General features: G+C 39.5%; 1 protein-coding gene across 9 annotated transcripts in view; it reads left to right on the top strand.

Annotated features, from left to right (window-relative positions):
• LOC133650251 (uncharacterized) overlaps positions 1-8,140 on the top strand; it is a 34,745-nt gene extending 26,605 nt beyond the window's left edge. Inside the window, exons 25-44 of one of the 9 annotated variants that reach the window (XM_062047286.1) lie at positions 58-200; positions 284-385; positions 449-497; positions 640-702; positions 973-1,410; positions 1,542-2,660; positions 2,736-2,857; positions 2,940-3,050; positions 3,125-3,182; positions 3,244-3,363; positions 3,464-3,532; positions 3,607-3,765; positions 3,838-3,948; positions 4,093-4,377; positions 4,442-4,504; positions 4,579-4,712; positions 4,782-4,916; positions 5,004-5,061; positions 5,134-5,205; positions 5,349-8,140. In XM_062047286.1, coding sequence (XP_061903270.1) covers positions 58-200; positions 284-385; positions 449-497; positions 640-702; positions 973-1,410; positions 1,542-2,660; positions 2,736-2,857; positions 2,940-3,050; positions 3,125-3,182; positions 3,244-3,363; positions 3,464-3,532; positions 3,607-3,765; positions 3,838-3,948; positions 4,093-4,377; positions 4,442-4,504; positions 4,579-4,712; positions 4,782-4,916; positions 5,004-5,061; positions 5,134-5,205; positions 5,349-7,663 — 5,726 coding nt within the window. In that variant the 3' untranslated portion in view covers positions 7,664-8,140. Of the gene's footprint in view, positions 1-57; positions 201-283; positions 386-448; positions 498-639; positions 703-972; positions 1,411-1,541; positions 2,661-2,735; positions 2,858-2,939; positions 3,051-3,124; positions 3,183-3,243; positions 3,364-3,463; positions 3,533-3,606; positions 4,378-4,441; positions 4,505-4,578; positions 4,713-4,781; positions 4,917-5,003; positions 5,062-5,133; positions 5,206-5,348 lie in introns of all 9 variants that reach the window. The other 8 variants (XM_062047284.1, XM_062047283.1, XM_062047282.1 and 5 more) reach the window with 8 other exon arrangements.
• Positions 8,141-14,752: the final 6,612 nt, after the last annotated feature.

Here is a 14,752-nt window from a genome sequence, read left to right as displayed (position 1 = left end):
AGCTGCATTGGGTGGCATGAGCTGTCATTTCACGCCACCTTGACATCACGATCACAGGGTGCGAGTTTCTGGTGATGCACGACTCCTACGACCAGTCCCGTGAAGTCACGGTGGCTTCGTGTCTGCTGTGCCGGAAGCGGCTGTCGGACACTGAATGCTTTGCTCACATTTTCAGCTCGGAACACGTCAAGATGTTTCTCGTAAGTTTGTCATTTGCACAATGTCACTGTATTCAGTTGAAAGCTTAATTTATGTGGGGATGGGCTTTTTTCTGTCTGTGAAGGGGAAATTTCTCCCTGGTTCGCTGACCTCTTCTTGCGATAGGACGATACTGCTGGATCTGGCAAGGAAGGCCGCACACCTTCACGGTGTATCACATATACAGGTATTATAAACAAGACTGTCCTATTATGTCAATTCTACAATCTTACCTTAACTCCTTTCACAGAAAGTGAAATTTAAGAGGCCCATCAAAGAACCTTGCGATTTCTACAAAGGTGACTCTTTGAATTTACAATAAAGCTATTTGTTCACTCACTGATTTTTATAGTTGATGTGGAACTTGGTAATGGTTTCATAATACTTGTGTATTTACACTGTTGCTTCACTGTTTTCTTCCAACAATCATAATCCTTAAAGATGCAAAGCGGAAGGAAGACAAAGGTGACTTTCTTCCTGCAGTCATACCGAGACAAACGTTGGGTAAGTCAGGCCAAACGCTTCAACATGTAGTAGAAACGGAAGGCATTCAGAATCTTCTCAACGTGATGGCATATTTGTCAGTTACGTAAAAGTGTTGTTGAAAGCAAAAGTTGTCTCTTAAAGTTTAGGGGGCATGTTCCCATTTTACCTTACAAATACAATATTTATACCAAACTTAGAAAGTGATGTGTGCTATGTATGACGAAATGTGCGATATTTTTGAAAGCAATGACTAATCGAACTAATTGTCAACATTGTGTATGCTTAAAGTCCCTAAAGAAACTCCAATATCAAAGAACTGGAAGATTGCAACGCCTCCTCAAAAGCCTCCAGACAATAGTCAAAACAAACATTTGCAAAAGTCTGTAGGGAGCAAGTCTGGCACACCTGATAAAGGCTGCATTGTAAAAGCAGCAGAGGTTTCTAAGAAGACAGAGGAGCAAACAAGTAAGGAGAAGCCAAAAAGCTCCCACATCCCTGCTAAAGTGGAGCCAAAACAAGAACAGAGCGAAGATGTTCAGATGTCTGCAAGCCAAGGCGGTAACCAGAAAAGGCTGCGTATGACACAAGAGACAATAGTTCTTGACAATGCTATAGCCCATAAGAGACGACGTCTCAACTCCAACGAGAACGCATCATGTGAAGAAACGCTGAAGATGGGGACCACAACTGTCAAGAAGGAAGCAGTGCAAACTGTGATCAGTGAAGGTATGGTAGTATGATACTTTTTATAATCATTTTATTATCTTCACTGGTTAAGGTTTATTTATTTCTATTTAATAAATGTCCACCTTATTTCTTGTCATCCTCTGTCTCTGACACAAATTCGGGACGTGAAGCCCAGCAGGATATTAAGCAGGAAAATACCCTGAAGTCTGAGCCTCAAAATGCCCATGTGACTTTCTTTGTTCAACCTGATCCCAACATTACATTTAAAACCACATCAGGCACCAAATTGACAACGTTGACCAAAATGACTACGTCCAAATTACCAACACCTGCAGCAGGTACATTTAGATTCACTACCAGCCAGTCAACCAAGTTGACAGACGCCACCGCATTGACTGCAAATGTCCACCAAACCTTACCCAGCTCCACTATGTTCACTGAAAGTAAGCCCAACTTGAGAGGACATGACTCCTCATCTAACAATTATCCCACAAGCACCCTTAATGGGGTAAAAACCAATCAGTCTTCTGTACTTGCAACCATCTCAAAATCTATTGCAAGCACCACTAAGACCTCAGCACCCAGCACCGTCTGTGGTGCCGAATCCACAGCATCTGCTGCAGCAAGCTCTAAATTTACTGCAACTGCCACTAATACCACCAAGCCTACATCTAAATTTACTGTGGCCACCACTAGCACTACAAAACCTACCACAAGATGTACTACAAAACCCTCAAGAGCTGTAACAACCCCCAGTGCAATGACAACCACCTCAAAGTCTGGGACAATTTCTAAATTTACATCGTTGCCCACTAGTTGTACAATAACACCCAATGTAACCGCAACCACCATCATGTCTGCAACAACTTATAAATGTACTGCACCGGCAAGCGCCACCAAATTGACAGCATCTATTGCCAGTTGTGCTTCAACAAATTCCAGCTCAATCTCTAAAGCTCCATCCACAGTGTTTCTATCATTACACAAAGCACCAAAAGACAGAACAGAAACCGTGGTCTTATCAGCTGAAGCTCTACCAGTTCACAGGAGCGTGCAAGAAGTCACTTGCGAAACTGCACACAGGGCAAGGAGATGTTCAGAGAACACATCGTGCACCAGGGTCAATCTTGGAGCATCCTCTGGTGAGAATGTACATTTGAAGAGCACTGGGGGGTCTAATGTTGAAGCACAACCATCTCTTCAGAGGTGTAACCCCCATGCAGGACCTGCAAGCACAGCCAAGCCATTGTTTTGCAATGTGAAGCCAACTGGAACTGTTCCTAAAATTGGTAAGTAAATTGTTTTTCCATTTAGCCAATGGGTCAAAAGAACAGTTATTTGTTTAGTTTTTTGCTTGATTTTAGGCTTAAGCTACATAATTGTAGTTACCAGTGATGGAAGGAAGCAATCCTATTGCACTCTGTGCCGCATTCGATTGGAACGGTCCAGTCACCCAATGGAAAACATTCACCAGTATAACTATGTGGTGCGTATATTATTAAAAGTATGCCATATTCAAGTCAAAGTGCTATCAATTGTTGACTGTGTTTTTAATTCGTCCATAAAAGAAACTGAGGTTCCCAGAGTTGAGTGACGAGCAGCTGGCAGGCATCAACCTGGAGAAGTTTGGGGTCTGCATGGCTGAGGTGGAGAAGTGTTTGGGACAACGGTACATTCAGGTGAGTTTGTTTTTTAACTTAGTTTGGTGTCACGATATTCCAAAAGATGTGCTTTGGTTGTGTCTTTTGGTTAGACAAGAAAAGTGACAAATGGCCAATACAACGAGCTGTCCGGTCTTCCGGAGGCCGAAGGTAAAATAAATTAAATAGAAGTATTTGCCAGACTCTATTATAATAATTTTTCTCCATTCAGCTTTATACAGATTAGAGAATCACTTCTGCGTGTCATCATCTTCCAGTAGTGGCACTTCACTTGTTTTAAGACGACCGTTTTCATCCACCTCCTCACAGGACGTTTCAAGTCCTGAATATGGTAATTGTTTTTGTTAGAGGATCTGCACATGTACTCTACAGATACTGCATTGTATAAACAACCTATTTACTGCCAGACTCAGACCGCCATTTTTTTCCAGACAGTCAACAAGACAAGTTTGAGGACATAATGGAGGCCGACACTGAAAACAACAAAGCCCTACATCCTAGTAAGTACCAAATACGCTTGGTTTAAGATGTTCCTTTCCCTCATCATATAAGTGTCGCCCCTCTTATACTTTAGCATGTTTTTTTTTATTAGAACATGCATTAGACATGGAAGCTGTACATGCCAGTGATGCTGTTCCATTCACTGACCTGGACCCCACTCGTGCAACCAAATCAATGATGGAAATAGATACATCTGGGTGCAGACAACAGCAGGAGATTGCAGAGCGAGATTGTGGCTACACAGACACTATTCCAGAAAGTTGTAATAGCCGGTTAACCTCTGTGTTTCTGGCTTCTGCTTCAGTGACCACAGAAAAGCGGAATCTAGAAGGCTTGAATAGGAACTCACCATCAATATTGCTGCAACTGGACCCTCTTCCTGCTACAGTGACCACAGAACAGCACAATCTTGAAGGTTCTCATAGGTGCTCACAATCAGTGTTGCTGGACCTGCCTCCCGCTTCTGTGACCACAGAACAGCGGAGTCTAGAAGACTCAAATGGGCACTCACCATCTGTGTTGCTGGATCTTAACCCTCCTCCTGTTTCGGTGACCACAGAACAGCGGAATCTAGAAGGCTCGAATGGGCACTCACCATCTGTGTTGCTTGAACTAAGCCCGCCTCCTGCTTCAGTGACTACAGAACAGCAGTTTCTAGAAGGCTCTAATAGGCGCTCACCATCAGCGTTGCTGGAACTGGACCCACCTCGTGCTTCAGACACAAAAGTGTGCAATCCAGTTGGAAGCTGTCAGAATGCTGATAGACAGACTAGTATGCAGAAAGCATCAAAAGACCCAGAAAGTAACCTGGGATGCTCTGATCCTCAAGTGCCCGTGTTTTCAGGTAGGTCCTGCTTTTACCACAGCAACCATTTAGAGAACATGTCTGATTAATTACCTTGTCGCAGGCAAAGCAAGTAACTTGAGTACATTTTTGTGGGTGAGGGGACCGTACAACCAGCCAATCGTAGGTGGGTAAGCACATCTCTTGTATTAACCCTTGCTGTAAAGCAGTCACGTTAACTATAAAAAATACTCTGATCAGGTCTGGCGTCTGTGTACGAGTGTCGTGGAAAGGCTGGAGATTCGCTCTACTTGTGCGAGAGTTGCAGTCAGAAACTCTCAGTTAGTGACATCTGCCAGCATGTATTTGGCAGAGAGCACCAGCTGAAATACATTGTAAGGGTTCGCAGAGTCAAAGTGTGGACGCTGTTGCTTCCGCATAGTTAAATTATAATTTTCTCACAGCTAAAGAATTATCCTCAGTTTATGGACACATTTTGGGATGACAAGGATCTGCCAGAGGACAAAAAAATTGATCTCCTAAAGGACGTAGCACACAGAGTCTCCCAACAAGAGCATTTTAAGAAGATGGATGCAAAGGTAGTTTTAATGTGCATGTCACTAATGCATTGCAATGGGGGAAAAACATGCATACATTGCTAATTGCTGCTTTTCTCTCTTTCAAAGGTGTGCTTTCTCTTTCAAGACCTGTATGACTATGTTTTAACAGCTCCATTCAGTAAAGGTAGCAGCAAACGCCTCTTGTGATTGGTTCTGCGCAAACACCGCATCAACTGTTAATCTCTGTTGTTCAAAGCTCTTGATGCGCTACAGAACGGGAAGAAGCAGAGTTTGGTATGTAAGCCCATCGTCACATCGCAACTAAAGGGTAAATCCTATCTTTTTGCAATCTTCAATTTTCTCCTCATTCTTTCGTGTGTCAAAAATAATGGCTACCATAATGATTTGATTGTATCCTGCAAGCAAAATAACACTTCCATTGTGTTTATTCTCCACTTTCTCTCTTGGAAGGGAGCCAAAAATCAAAAGAACAGATCGGACATTTGAATGTGAGTGGAGTTGCTTCTGCTGAGCCTTCGCACTCTGCAGCTAGCATGTCCCTCCAACATCAAGAGAACCACAGAAGCTCTCTTTCAAGTCCTATCCCCAAAACACCTGTTTGTCAAGTAAAAGATGAACTGATTCCCTCAGAGTTCAGATCACCGGGACCCTCCGGTTATATTTCCAAGTCACCTCCAATTTTTAAAGTGAAGGATAAACTGACGCTCTCATCTAGATCTTGTGTACCTCCTGGTGTTGTCTCCAAGACACCACCTAGTTTTCAAGTGAAAGATGAACTGACACCTTCTGAGTCCAAATGTCCTGTAACTCCAGGTGTTCTGTCCAAGACGCCACCTAGTTTGCAAGTGAAAGATGAACTGATATCCTCAGAGTCCAGATGTCATATAACTTGTGGTGCTATCGCCAAGACACCACGTAGTTTTCAAGTAAAAGATGAACTGATACATTCTAAGTCCAGACGTCCTGTAACTCCTGGTGTTATCTTCAAGACGCCACCTAGTTTGGAAGTGAAAGATGGACTGATACCTTCTAAGTCCAGATGTCCTGTAACTCCTCATGGTGTTATCTCCAAGACACCACCTAGTTTGCAAGTGAAAGATGAACTCTTTACAGAAGGCAGAGTGCCTGTATCTGCGGATTCTCTTGCAAAAACGCCACCCATTTTTCACGTGAAAGATGAACCCAGTGTGTCGCGGTCTAGATCCCTTTCAATGTCTGCACCTATCTCAAGAACACCGTCTGGTACTCAACAAGCTAAAGATGAATTGGTATTCTCTGAGTCCAGATCACCTATAAGTGGTGCTCCCATCTCCAAGACACTGCCTCAACTGAAAAATGAACAGATGTTCGCAGAACCAGTAGTTAATAGAGATCTGGACAAGCGCTTCAAAACGCTACCTAATGCTCAAGTGAAAGATGAAACTATGGTATCAGATTGCAGATCGCCTGCAAATATTGGTCCTGTGCCCAAGATTCTGCCTATTTCTCAAGTTAAAAGTGAATTGGTACTCATGGCCTGTGGATCTCCTGTAAGTGCTGTTCCCATCTCAAAGGCATCTCCAAAAGTCCAACAGAAATCGGAATCGACACTCTCAGAATTCAGATCTATTCCCATTGTTGAGAAACTGTCAAGCTCAAATTCCCCCATAACTGTCGGTTCAGCAATTCGTCAAGATGAATACCTTCTTACCAGGAAGAGAAAAGGTAATCAATCTCTCGGTGAACTCAGAACGTATACCAATAAAACCCAAGTTGATGATCCTCAGCCAGCCAAATACACACGCAACAGCATTGTTCACTCTTTGTGGGATATTACTCCTGGTGTTCAAGAGGCCTCTGTGGTAAACATCCTGAAATCGGACACAAAATTGGACTCTAAGGAACACATTGCTGGTATTACTGACAATTCTGTTACCAAACCTTCTGACACTACATCAAATATGTGGTGCTCAATGTCTGTGCAGACTATTGCCACAAGTTTCAAATCTGAAAGTAGGAGTTCAACAAGTTTTAAGATTAAAACTAATCCGTCCACAACATCTGAGCCGTACAAACAGGACAGCGGACATATCGAGCCAGGTAGTCCATCACAGGAGCATAAGTTTGTACGAGAAAAACCTTTGGCCTTACTGGAAGGTTTTGAATACAAGAACCTGTTGGGTGACGCTTGTGTGAGGACCGAACCAAAGTTTGCTCCGATACCACAGTCTCAAGGCAGTACGGATCGCACAGAGGGTTCCCTGCATCAAAGTACAGTTTCGGCAAATGGTGTGGATATGGAGTCAAACCATGAGCTCATTGATACTATAGCAAGTCCTACTGAAACTCGGCTGTCAGATTTGGGTGGTTGCAAATCAAATCCTGCTGCAGGGTGCACTGTGCCTAATAACGATAACACAACATGTGAAAGACTAAATCCTAATGAAGCATCAAAAGAACTGCCGGTCCAGATCTACGACTTTACCATACCCCTGGCAATGGGGTGGATGAACCCACAAATGCAGCAGTGGGTGGAGCAGCAAAAGCAACAGCAGTGGGTGGAGCAGCAAAAGCAACAGCTGTGGGTGGAGCAGCAAAAACAACAGCAGTGGGTGCTGCAGCAGCAGCAACTACAGCAACAGCAGTGGGTGCAGCAGCAACAACAGCAGTGGGAGCTGCAGCAGCAGCAGCAGCAACTACAACAGCAACAGCAGTGGGTGCAGCAGCAACTACAACAACAGCAGTTGGTGCAGCAGTGGGTGGAGCAGCAGCAGTACTCGACCTGAGTAAGACTGACGCTGACCGTTGGAAATGTCACCACTGGCGCCTCCTTTTTCCAGACGTTCCGTGATGTTGACAGATGTGAAGGTGCACGGGAACGTCGCAGTATAACGTGTTGGCACTGGCACAGTTCCCTCAAAGACTCTAAAATGTTTTCCTCTGCCAAGACTGTTTATAAAAACGTATGTTTACATTTTACACTGACAGTCATTATGTTCTGTTGATAGTGTGGACACTGTACGAGTCTGGAAGAACAGACACAACTGTTTTAAGGGACTTTATTTTTAATGTACAGCTAGTTTCATTAAGTCTGTTTCTGCTCTTGGTGTATTTTTGCACAATAAAGTGTAAAAACTCAACAATTCTGCCACCATTTGACATTTGTACTTTAGTATTTTACCACATCCTTGGGAATATATTATTTATGGTGGCAGACAACTTTATTTTATACATGGAAATAAGATTTAATAAATGTGACACTTTCTAAAGACTGTTTTATTAAGATATTGTGTCAGTTTTTTACTGCTCTTTGCTTTGAGTTAAAATGACTTGACGGAAACAACAAGCAATGTTCTGATACACTCGAGCGTCATTTTTAGGGGTGTCTTTGATGTGTATTTCTGGTCTTGTCGTCCTCGTCCGGCAGTGCGGCTGGATCAAAAGAGACGGAGATGCTTTACTGAACCAAAAGTTGCTTTATTACAAGTGAGCGTCATTATACAGGACTGCAGTTCCTGGAGGAGGTCAGGTTAAGAAAATGTGTCTCTCCTAACTTGGAGGAACCAAACCACCATCTTATATTCCCCCCTTCTCTGTCTGGGTGTGTGTTAATTCAGGAGAGTACAACCTGACCAGGTAAGGAGATGTTCATGTGAGCAGCGTCAAGGCCAATCGAGGGAGTCAAATCCTAGATTAGGATTGTTGTTTTTCCAAGCGAGCAGACATTTCCATGCCTTGTCTGTTCTAATCGTCCATGCCGGCTCTCATATCCAATTTTTGCATTTCAATAAGCCTCTCCAAGATGTGAACCAACTTATGATTCAGTTCAGAAATCGCCACAGTCTGTGATCCCACAGCCCTACCCGAGCCTTCCATTGCAACGAACAGCCTTTGGGCTCCTTGAGTGGCTGCCGTCGTCTTCCGAATTTGACGATACACCAGGGCAATGCCCAGCCCAATCGATCACGGTTCCTAATAGGTAGATGTCTTCCACGTCCTCGACGGTAAGCACTGAGAGGCACATGATTCTCCATTTCTCGCAGGAGTCTCACGTACGCCGCAGCAAAAGTCAGGGCAGCCAGGATCCTAAGAACGTCTTTTCCTCGCCATTACACAGGACTGTAGTACCTGGAGGAGGTCAAGTCAAAAAAATGGGACTCTCCTAACTTGGAGAAGCCAAACCAACAGTTTTATATTCCCCGCTCATGTCTCGTGGGTGAGTGCCAGTTCAAGAGAATACGACCTGACCATGTAATGAGATGTTCGTGTGTAGGTATTCGAAAACAACAGATGTAGGTCATAACTTAAATGTTGGCGTTAAGTTAAACATGTAGTCTCTTCTCACGGATAGAGCGATCACTTTGCATACCAAGGTTCAATTAATTGCCTTTTCTTCTGCGAAAACTAATCCAGTCCACTTCCGAATGTCAAACTTTTTTATTACGTGCTCAAAATGAAATACCACCATTTACTTAAACCGGTGGTTTGCGTTCTCCAAGATGAATATAAACATTCACCATATGCAAAACGTTTTAATTAATAGACACTTCCCTACGACATATGTGTTTATTTCCCTTTGAAAGATGCTGAAGATTTGACTGACCGTCAACGATTGGCAAAATCTAACGAATCAGACTATGAAAACCCTGAGTGGAAGACAGCCAGCCCTAGTAATTGTTTCTAGTGTTTTGAAGAATAATACGATACAATCTTGAGAGGAGAACCAATCATGCATATATATATATATATATATAGAACGGGTTAGGGTCAGACATTTCTCTTTTCTAAAGTAAATCTGTACAGCAGATACGATCGTTTACATCAGGGGTGATGAGTTCAACAAATCATTACTTGGAAACAATAGCACAGGATTTACAAACCCCAAAAGCAGTGAAGTTGTCACGTTGTGTAAATGGTAAATAAAAACAGAATACAATCATTTGCAAATCCTTTTCAACTTGTATTCAGTTGAATAGACTGCAAAGACCAGATCCTTAACATTCGAACTGGTAAACTTTGTTATTTTTTGCCAATATTAGCTCATTTGGAATTTGATGCCTGCAACATATTTCAAAAAAGCTGGCACAAGTGGCAAAAAAGACAGAGGAAGTTGAGGAATGCTCATCAAACACTTATTCGGAACATCCCACAGGTGAACGGGCTAATTGGGAACAGGTGGGTGCCATGATTGGGTATAAAAGCAGCTTCCATGAAATGCCCAGTCATTCACAAACAAGGATGGAGGGAGTGGGTCACCACTTTGTCAACAAATGTGTGAGCAAATTGTCATACAGTTTAAGAACAACATTTCTCAACCAGCTATTGCTAGGAATTTAGGGATTTCACCATCTAAGGTTTGTAATATCATCACAAAGTTCAGAGAATCTGGAGAAATCACTGCACGTAACATTGAATGCCCACGACCTTGGATCCCTCAGGTGGAACTGCATCCAAAAGTGACATCAGCGTGTAAAGGAAATCACCACGTGGGCTCAGGAACACTTCAGAAAACCACTGTCAGTAACTACAGTTGGTCGCTACATCTGTAAGTGCAAGTTAAAACTACTATTCAAAGCGAAAGCCATTGATCAACAACACCCAGAAACGCCACCGGCTTCGTTGGGCTCGAGCTCCTCTAAGATGGACTGATGCAAAGTGGAAAAGTGTTCTGTGGTCTGACAAGTCCACCTTTCAAATTGTTTTTGGAAAAATGTGGACGTCGTGTCCTCCGGACCAAAGAGGAAAAGAACCATCCGGATTGTTATAGGCGCAAAGTGTAAAAGCCAGCATGTGTGATGGTATGGGGGTGTATTGGTGCCCAAGACATGGGTAACTTACACATCTGTGAAGGCGCCATTAATGCTGAAAGGTACATACAGGTTTTGGAGCAACATATGTTGCCATCCAAGCAACGTTACCATGGACGCCCCTGCTTATTTCAGCAAGACAATGCCAAGCCACTTGTTACAGCATGGCTTCATAGTAAAAGAGTGCGGGTACTAGACTGGCCTGCCTGTAGTCCAGACCTGTCTCCCATTGAAAATGTGTGGCGCATTATGAAGCCTAAAATACCACAACGGAGACCCCCGGACTGTTGAACAACTTAAGCTGTACATCAAGCAAGAATGGGAAAGAATTCCACTTCAAAAATGTGTCTCCTCAGTTCCCAAACGTTTACTGAGTGTTGTTAAAAGGAAAGGCCATGTAACACAGTGGTAAAAATGCCCCTCTGACAACTTTTTTGCAACGTGTTGCTGCCATTAAATTCTAAGTTCATGATTATTAGCACAAAAAAAAATTACGTTTCTCAGTGTGGACATGAAATATCTTGTCTTTGCAGTCTATTCAATTGAATATAAGTTGAAAAGGATTAGCAAATCATTGTATTCTGTTTTGATTTACCATTTACACAATGTGACAACTTCACTGCTTTTGGGGTTTGTGCTTACATACATAATTACATAATATGTACACACAGACACACGCATTTTGAGCCCAATGCGGCCCTCAGGTAAAAACGTTTGGACACCCCTCATCTACATCAACAATATGATTTGCCGGAGTGGCTGGACAGAACAGATTTTTTAAAAAGAATAATCATTTTTATAGATTTTTTTTTTTTAAATTGATTAAGAATCGTTAACAAATCATACGAAAATCTCTTTTTTTGTCACCCCTACTTCTGCATGCAATTGCATGCATTTTCAACTTTGATATTATCCAGTAATTCAACAAATATGATATTATCGTACCTGTAAAAAAAAAAAAATGTTTTTGTTATAATTAGAGACAATAAATGCTTTAAAATCTAATATCGGAAATTATCAGTATCGTTTCTTTTATTATCGGTATCGTTTTTTATTTTATTTTATTTATTTATTTTTTTAAAAATTAAATCAACATAAAAAACACTATGTACACTTACAATTAGTGCACCAACCCAAAAAACCTCCCTCCCCCATTGACACAAAAGGGTTGTTTCTTTCTGTTATTAATATTCTGGTTCCTACATTATATATCAATATATATCAATACAGTCTGCAAGGGATACAGTCTGTAAGCACACATGATTGTGCGTGCTGCTGGTCCACTAATAGTACTAACCTTTAACAGTTCATTTTACTGAAACAAAAAGTGTTAACTTTTGTTGTCCCAACGGAGAGGAATGTTTTTGAAGGTGGAATCGTCAAAAAGGGTTGAAAACTGTGGACTGTGAAAACTGTCCAGGAAGATGTGGAAATAGGGTTTTAGAAAAACCCGGGAATTCCTGGAATTTTTTTGAACTTGGAAAATGTTACCTTGATTGTCCAAGGTAAGAGCACTCATTATGTGGCTGGCGTTCGTTTATTAAAATTGGAATCAAATTTTAATCAAATGTGTCTTTAATTGTTTATTTCACAATAATTAATTATATAAATATTGTATCAATTATATAATTATTTCACGATTGCTTTCACGATCTGATTACTTAATTTATTAATTCACGATTTATTTCATTATTTAATGAACCTGTGAATGGAGGGCTAAATAGGACAGAATGTAATAAATGAATCTTTAAATAGATTAACATATATTTTATTGTAATTCGTCGTGTATTTAATGTAAAAAATATATCTGTATTCAAGCATCTAGTAAATTATTTCACCATTTGAATATTCTAGTATTTATTAAATTATTATTTCGCAATTTAATCATTAATTTTACACAAAGTATTCAAACATTGGTTCATTATTTATTTATGTATGAATCAACCTGTGTATGGAAGGTCAAATTGGACAGAATGAAATAAGACCAAAGATCCTAAATGTGTCAATAAATAATTAAAATTGTATTTTACTATAAAAAATTGGTCTTCAAATATTTTTTTGTAAATTCATGCATATTTATTTCATAATTCAATTATTTTACAATTTAATTATTTATTTAATAATGAACCTGGGTATGAAGGGTCAAATTGGACAATTAAATAAATCAATAAATACTAAAATAATGACTTAAATGTGTCATAGATTACAATTTGAATAAAATATATAAATGTGTCTTTAATTTAATTTAAAATCATGCATATTGATTTCATAATTTAATTATTTCACGATTGAATGAATTGTTTATGTAATTAATGAACCCCTGTATGAAGGGTCAAATGGGACATAATTAAGTAAATCAATAAGTACTAAAATTATTACTTAAATGTGTCATAAAAAAATAAAATTTGACTCAACTATATACATGATTTAATTTATTGTAAAATCATGCATATTTATTTCATAATTTAAGTATTTCAAGATTTAATGAATTGTTTATAATAATAATAATACATTTTATTTATAAGGAGCCTTTCTGGGGGACACCGTACAAAATCAAAACAATACAATCAAATTGGATAAAAACAACAATAATAACAACAACAAAGATAGAGAAGAAAAGATGATTACAATGAATAAGCAGTCAGGAATAGGTGTGTTTTGAGTCTTGATTTGAAGAGGGATATTGAGTCTAAGTTACGAAGGTCTGGTGGCAAAGAGTTCCAAAGATGTGGGGCAGAGCGGCTGAAAGCTCGGGACAGTTTAAATAAAGGGACAGTGAGATGGATCGATGAAGAGGATCTTAGGGAACGTGAGGGCGTGGCGACATGGATCAGGTCAGAGAGATAAGAGATCAATGAACCCGTGTATGACGGGTCAAAAGAGGTGGCATGAAATACATAAAACCTTAGATAATGACTTAAATGTGTCAATAATCAATTAAAATTGGAATTAAATGCATAAATATATTATTAAATGTGTCATTATTTCAATATAAAATGAAAGATACATATGTAACTCCTTAATTATTGCAGTTAAACATATTTTTTGTTAATCATTTTTCAATTGCTTTATTTATCTGCCGCCATTTAAGTATTTCAAGATTTATTTAATTTTTTATGTTGTCAATGAACCCGTGTATGACGGGTCAAATGCGACACAATGAAATCAATCAATAAATACAAAACATAGTACTTAAATGTGTCATGAATAAATTAAAATTTGAATCAAATATATTTACGATTTAATTTATTGTAAAATCATGCATATTTATTTCATAATTTAAGTATATCAAGACTTAATTATTTGTTTATTTATTTAATAAACGTCGGAATGAAATAAATAAAACCTTAGATAATGACTTAAATGTGTCAATAATCAATTAAAATTGGAATTAAATGTATAAATATATTATTAAATGTGTCATTATTTCAATATAAAATGAAAGATACATACAGTATGTAACTCTTTTATTATTGCACAGTTAAACATATTTTTTGTTTATCATTTTTCAATTGCATTATTATCTGCCACCATTTAATTTGATTCCGTTTAATTTAAGTAACAATTTAACTATTTCACAAATAAAATTAATGATCACATTTGTTTTCCTCATGAACCTTTGTGGCCCTTATTTCACATTAAAAATAATTAAAGACACATTTGATAACACAATATGTACAAACCCCGTTTCCATATGAGTTGGGAAATTGTGTTAGATGTAAATATAAACGGAATACAATGATTTGCAAATCCTTTTCAAGCCATATTCAATTGAATGCACTACAAAGACAACATATTTGATGTTCAAACTCATAAACTTTATTTTTTTTTTGCAAATAATAATTAACTTAGAATTTCATGGCTGCAACACGTGCCAAAGTAGTTGGGAAAGGGCATGTTCACCACTGTGTTACATGGCCTTTCCTTTTAACAACACTCAGTAAACGTTTGGGAACTGAGGAGACACATTTTTTAAGCTTCTCGGGTGGAATTCTTTCCCATTCTTGCTTGATGTACAGCTTAAGTTGTTCAACAGTCCGGGGGTCTCCCTTGTGCTATTTTAGGCTT

This window comes from Entelurus aequoreus, linkage group LG05 (assembly GCF_033978785.1).
Source record: "Entelurus aequoreus isolate RoL-2023_Sb linkage group LG05, RoL_Eaeq_v1.1, whole genome shotgun sequence".
NCBI lineage: Eukaryota > Metazoa > Chordata > Actinopteri > Syngnathiformes > Syngnathidae > Entelurus > Entelurus aequoreus.
Note: the sequence above shows the minus strand (reverse complement) of the source record. Positions and strands in the feature narration are given on the sequence as shown.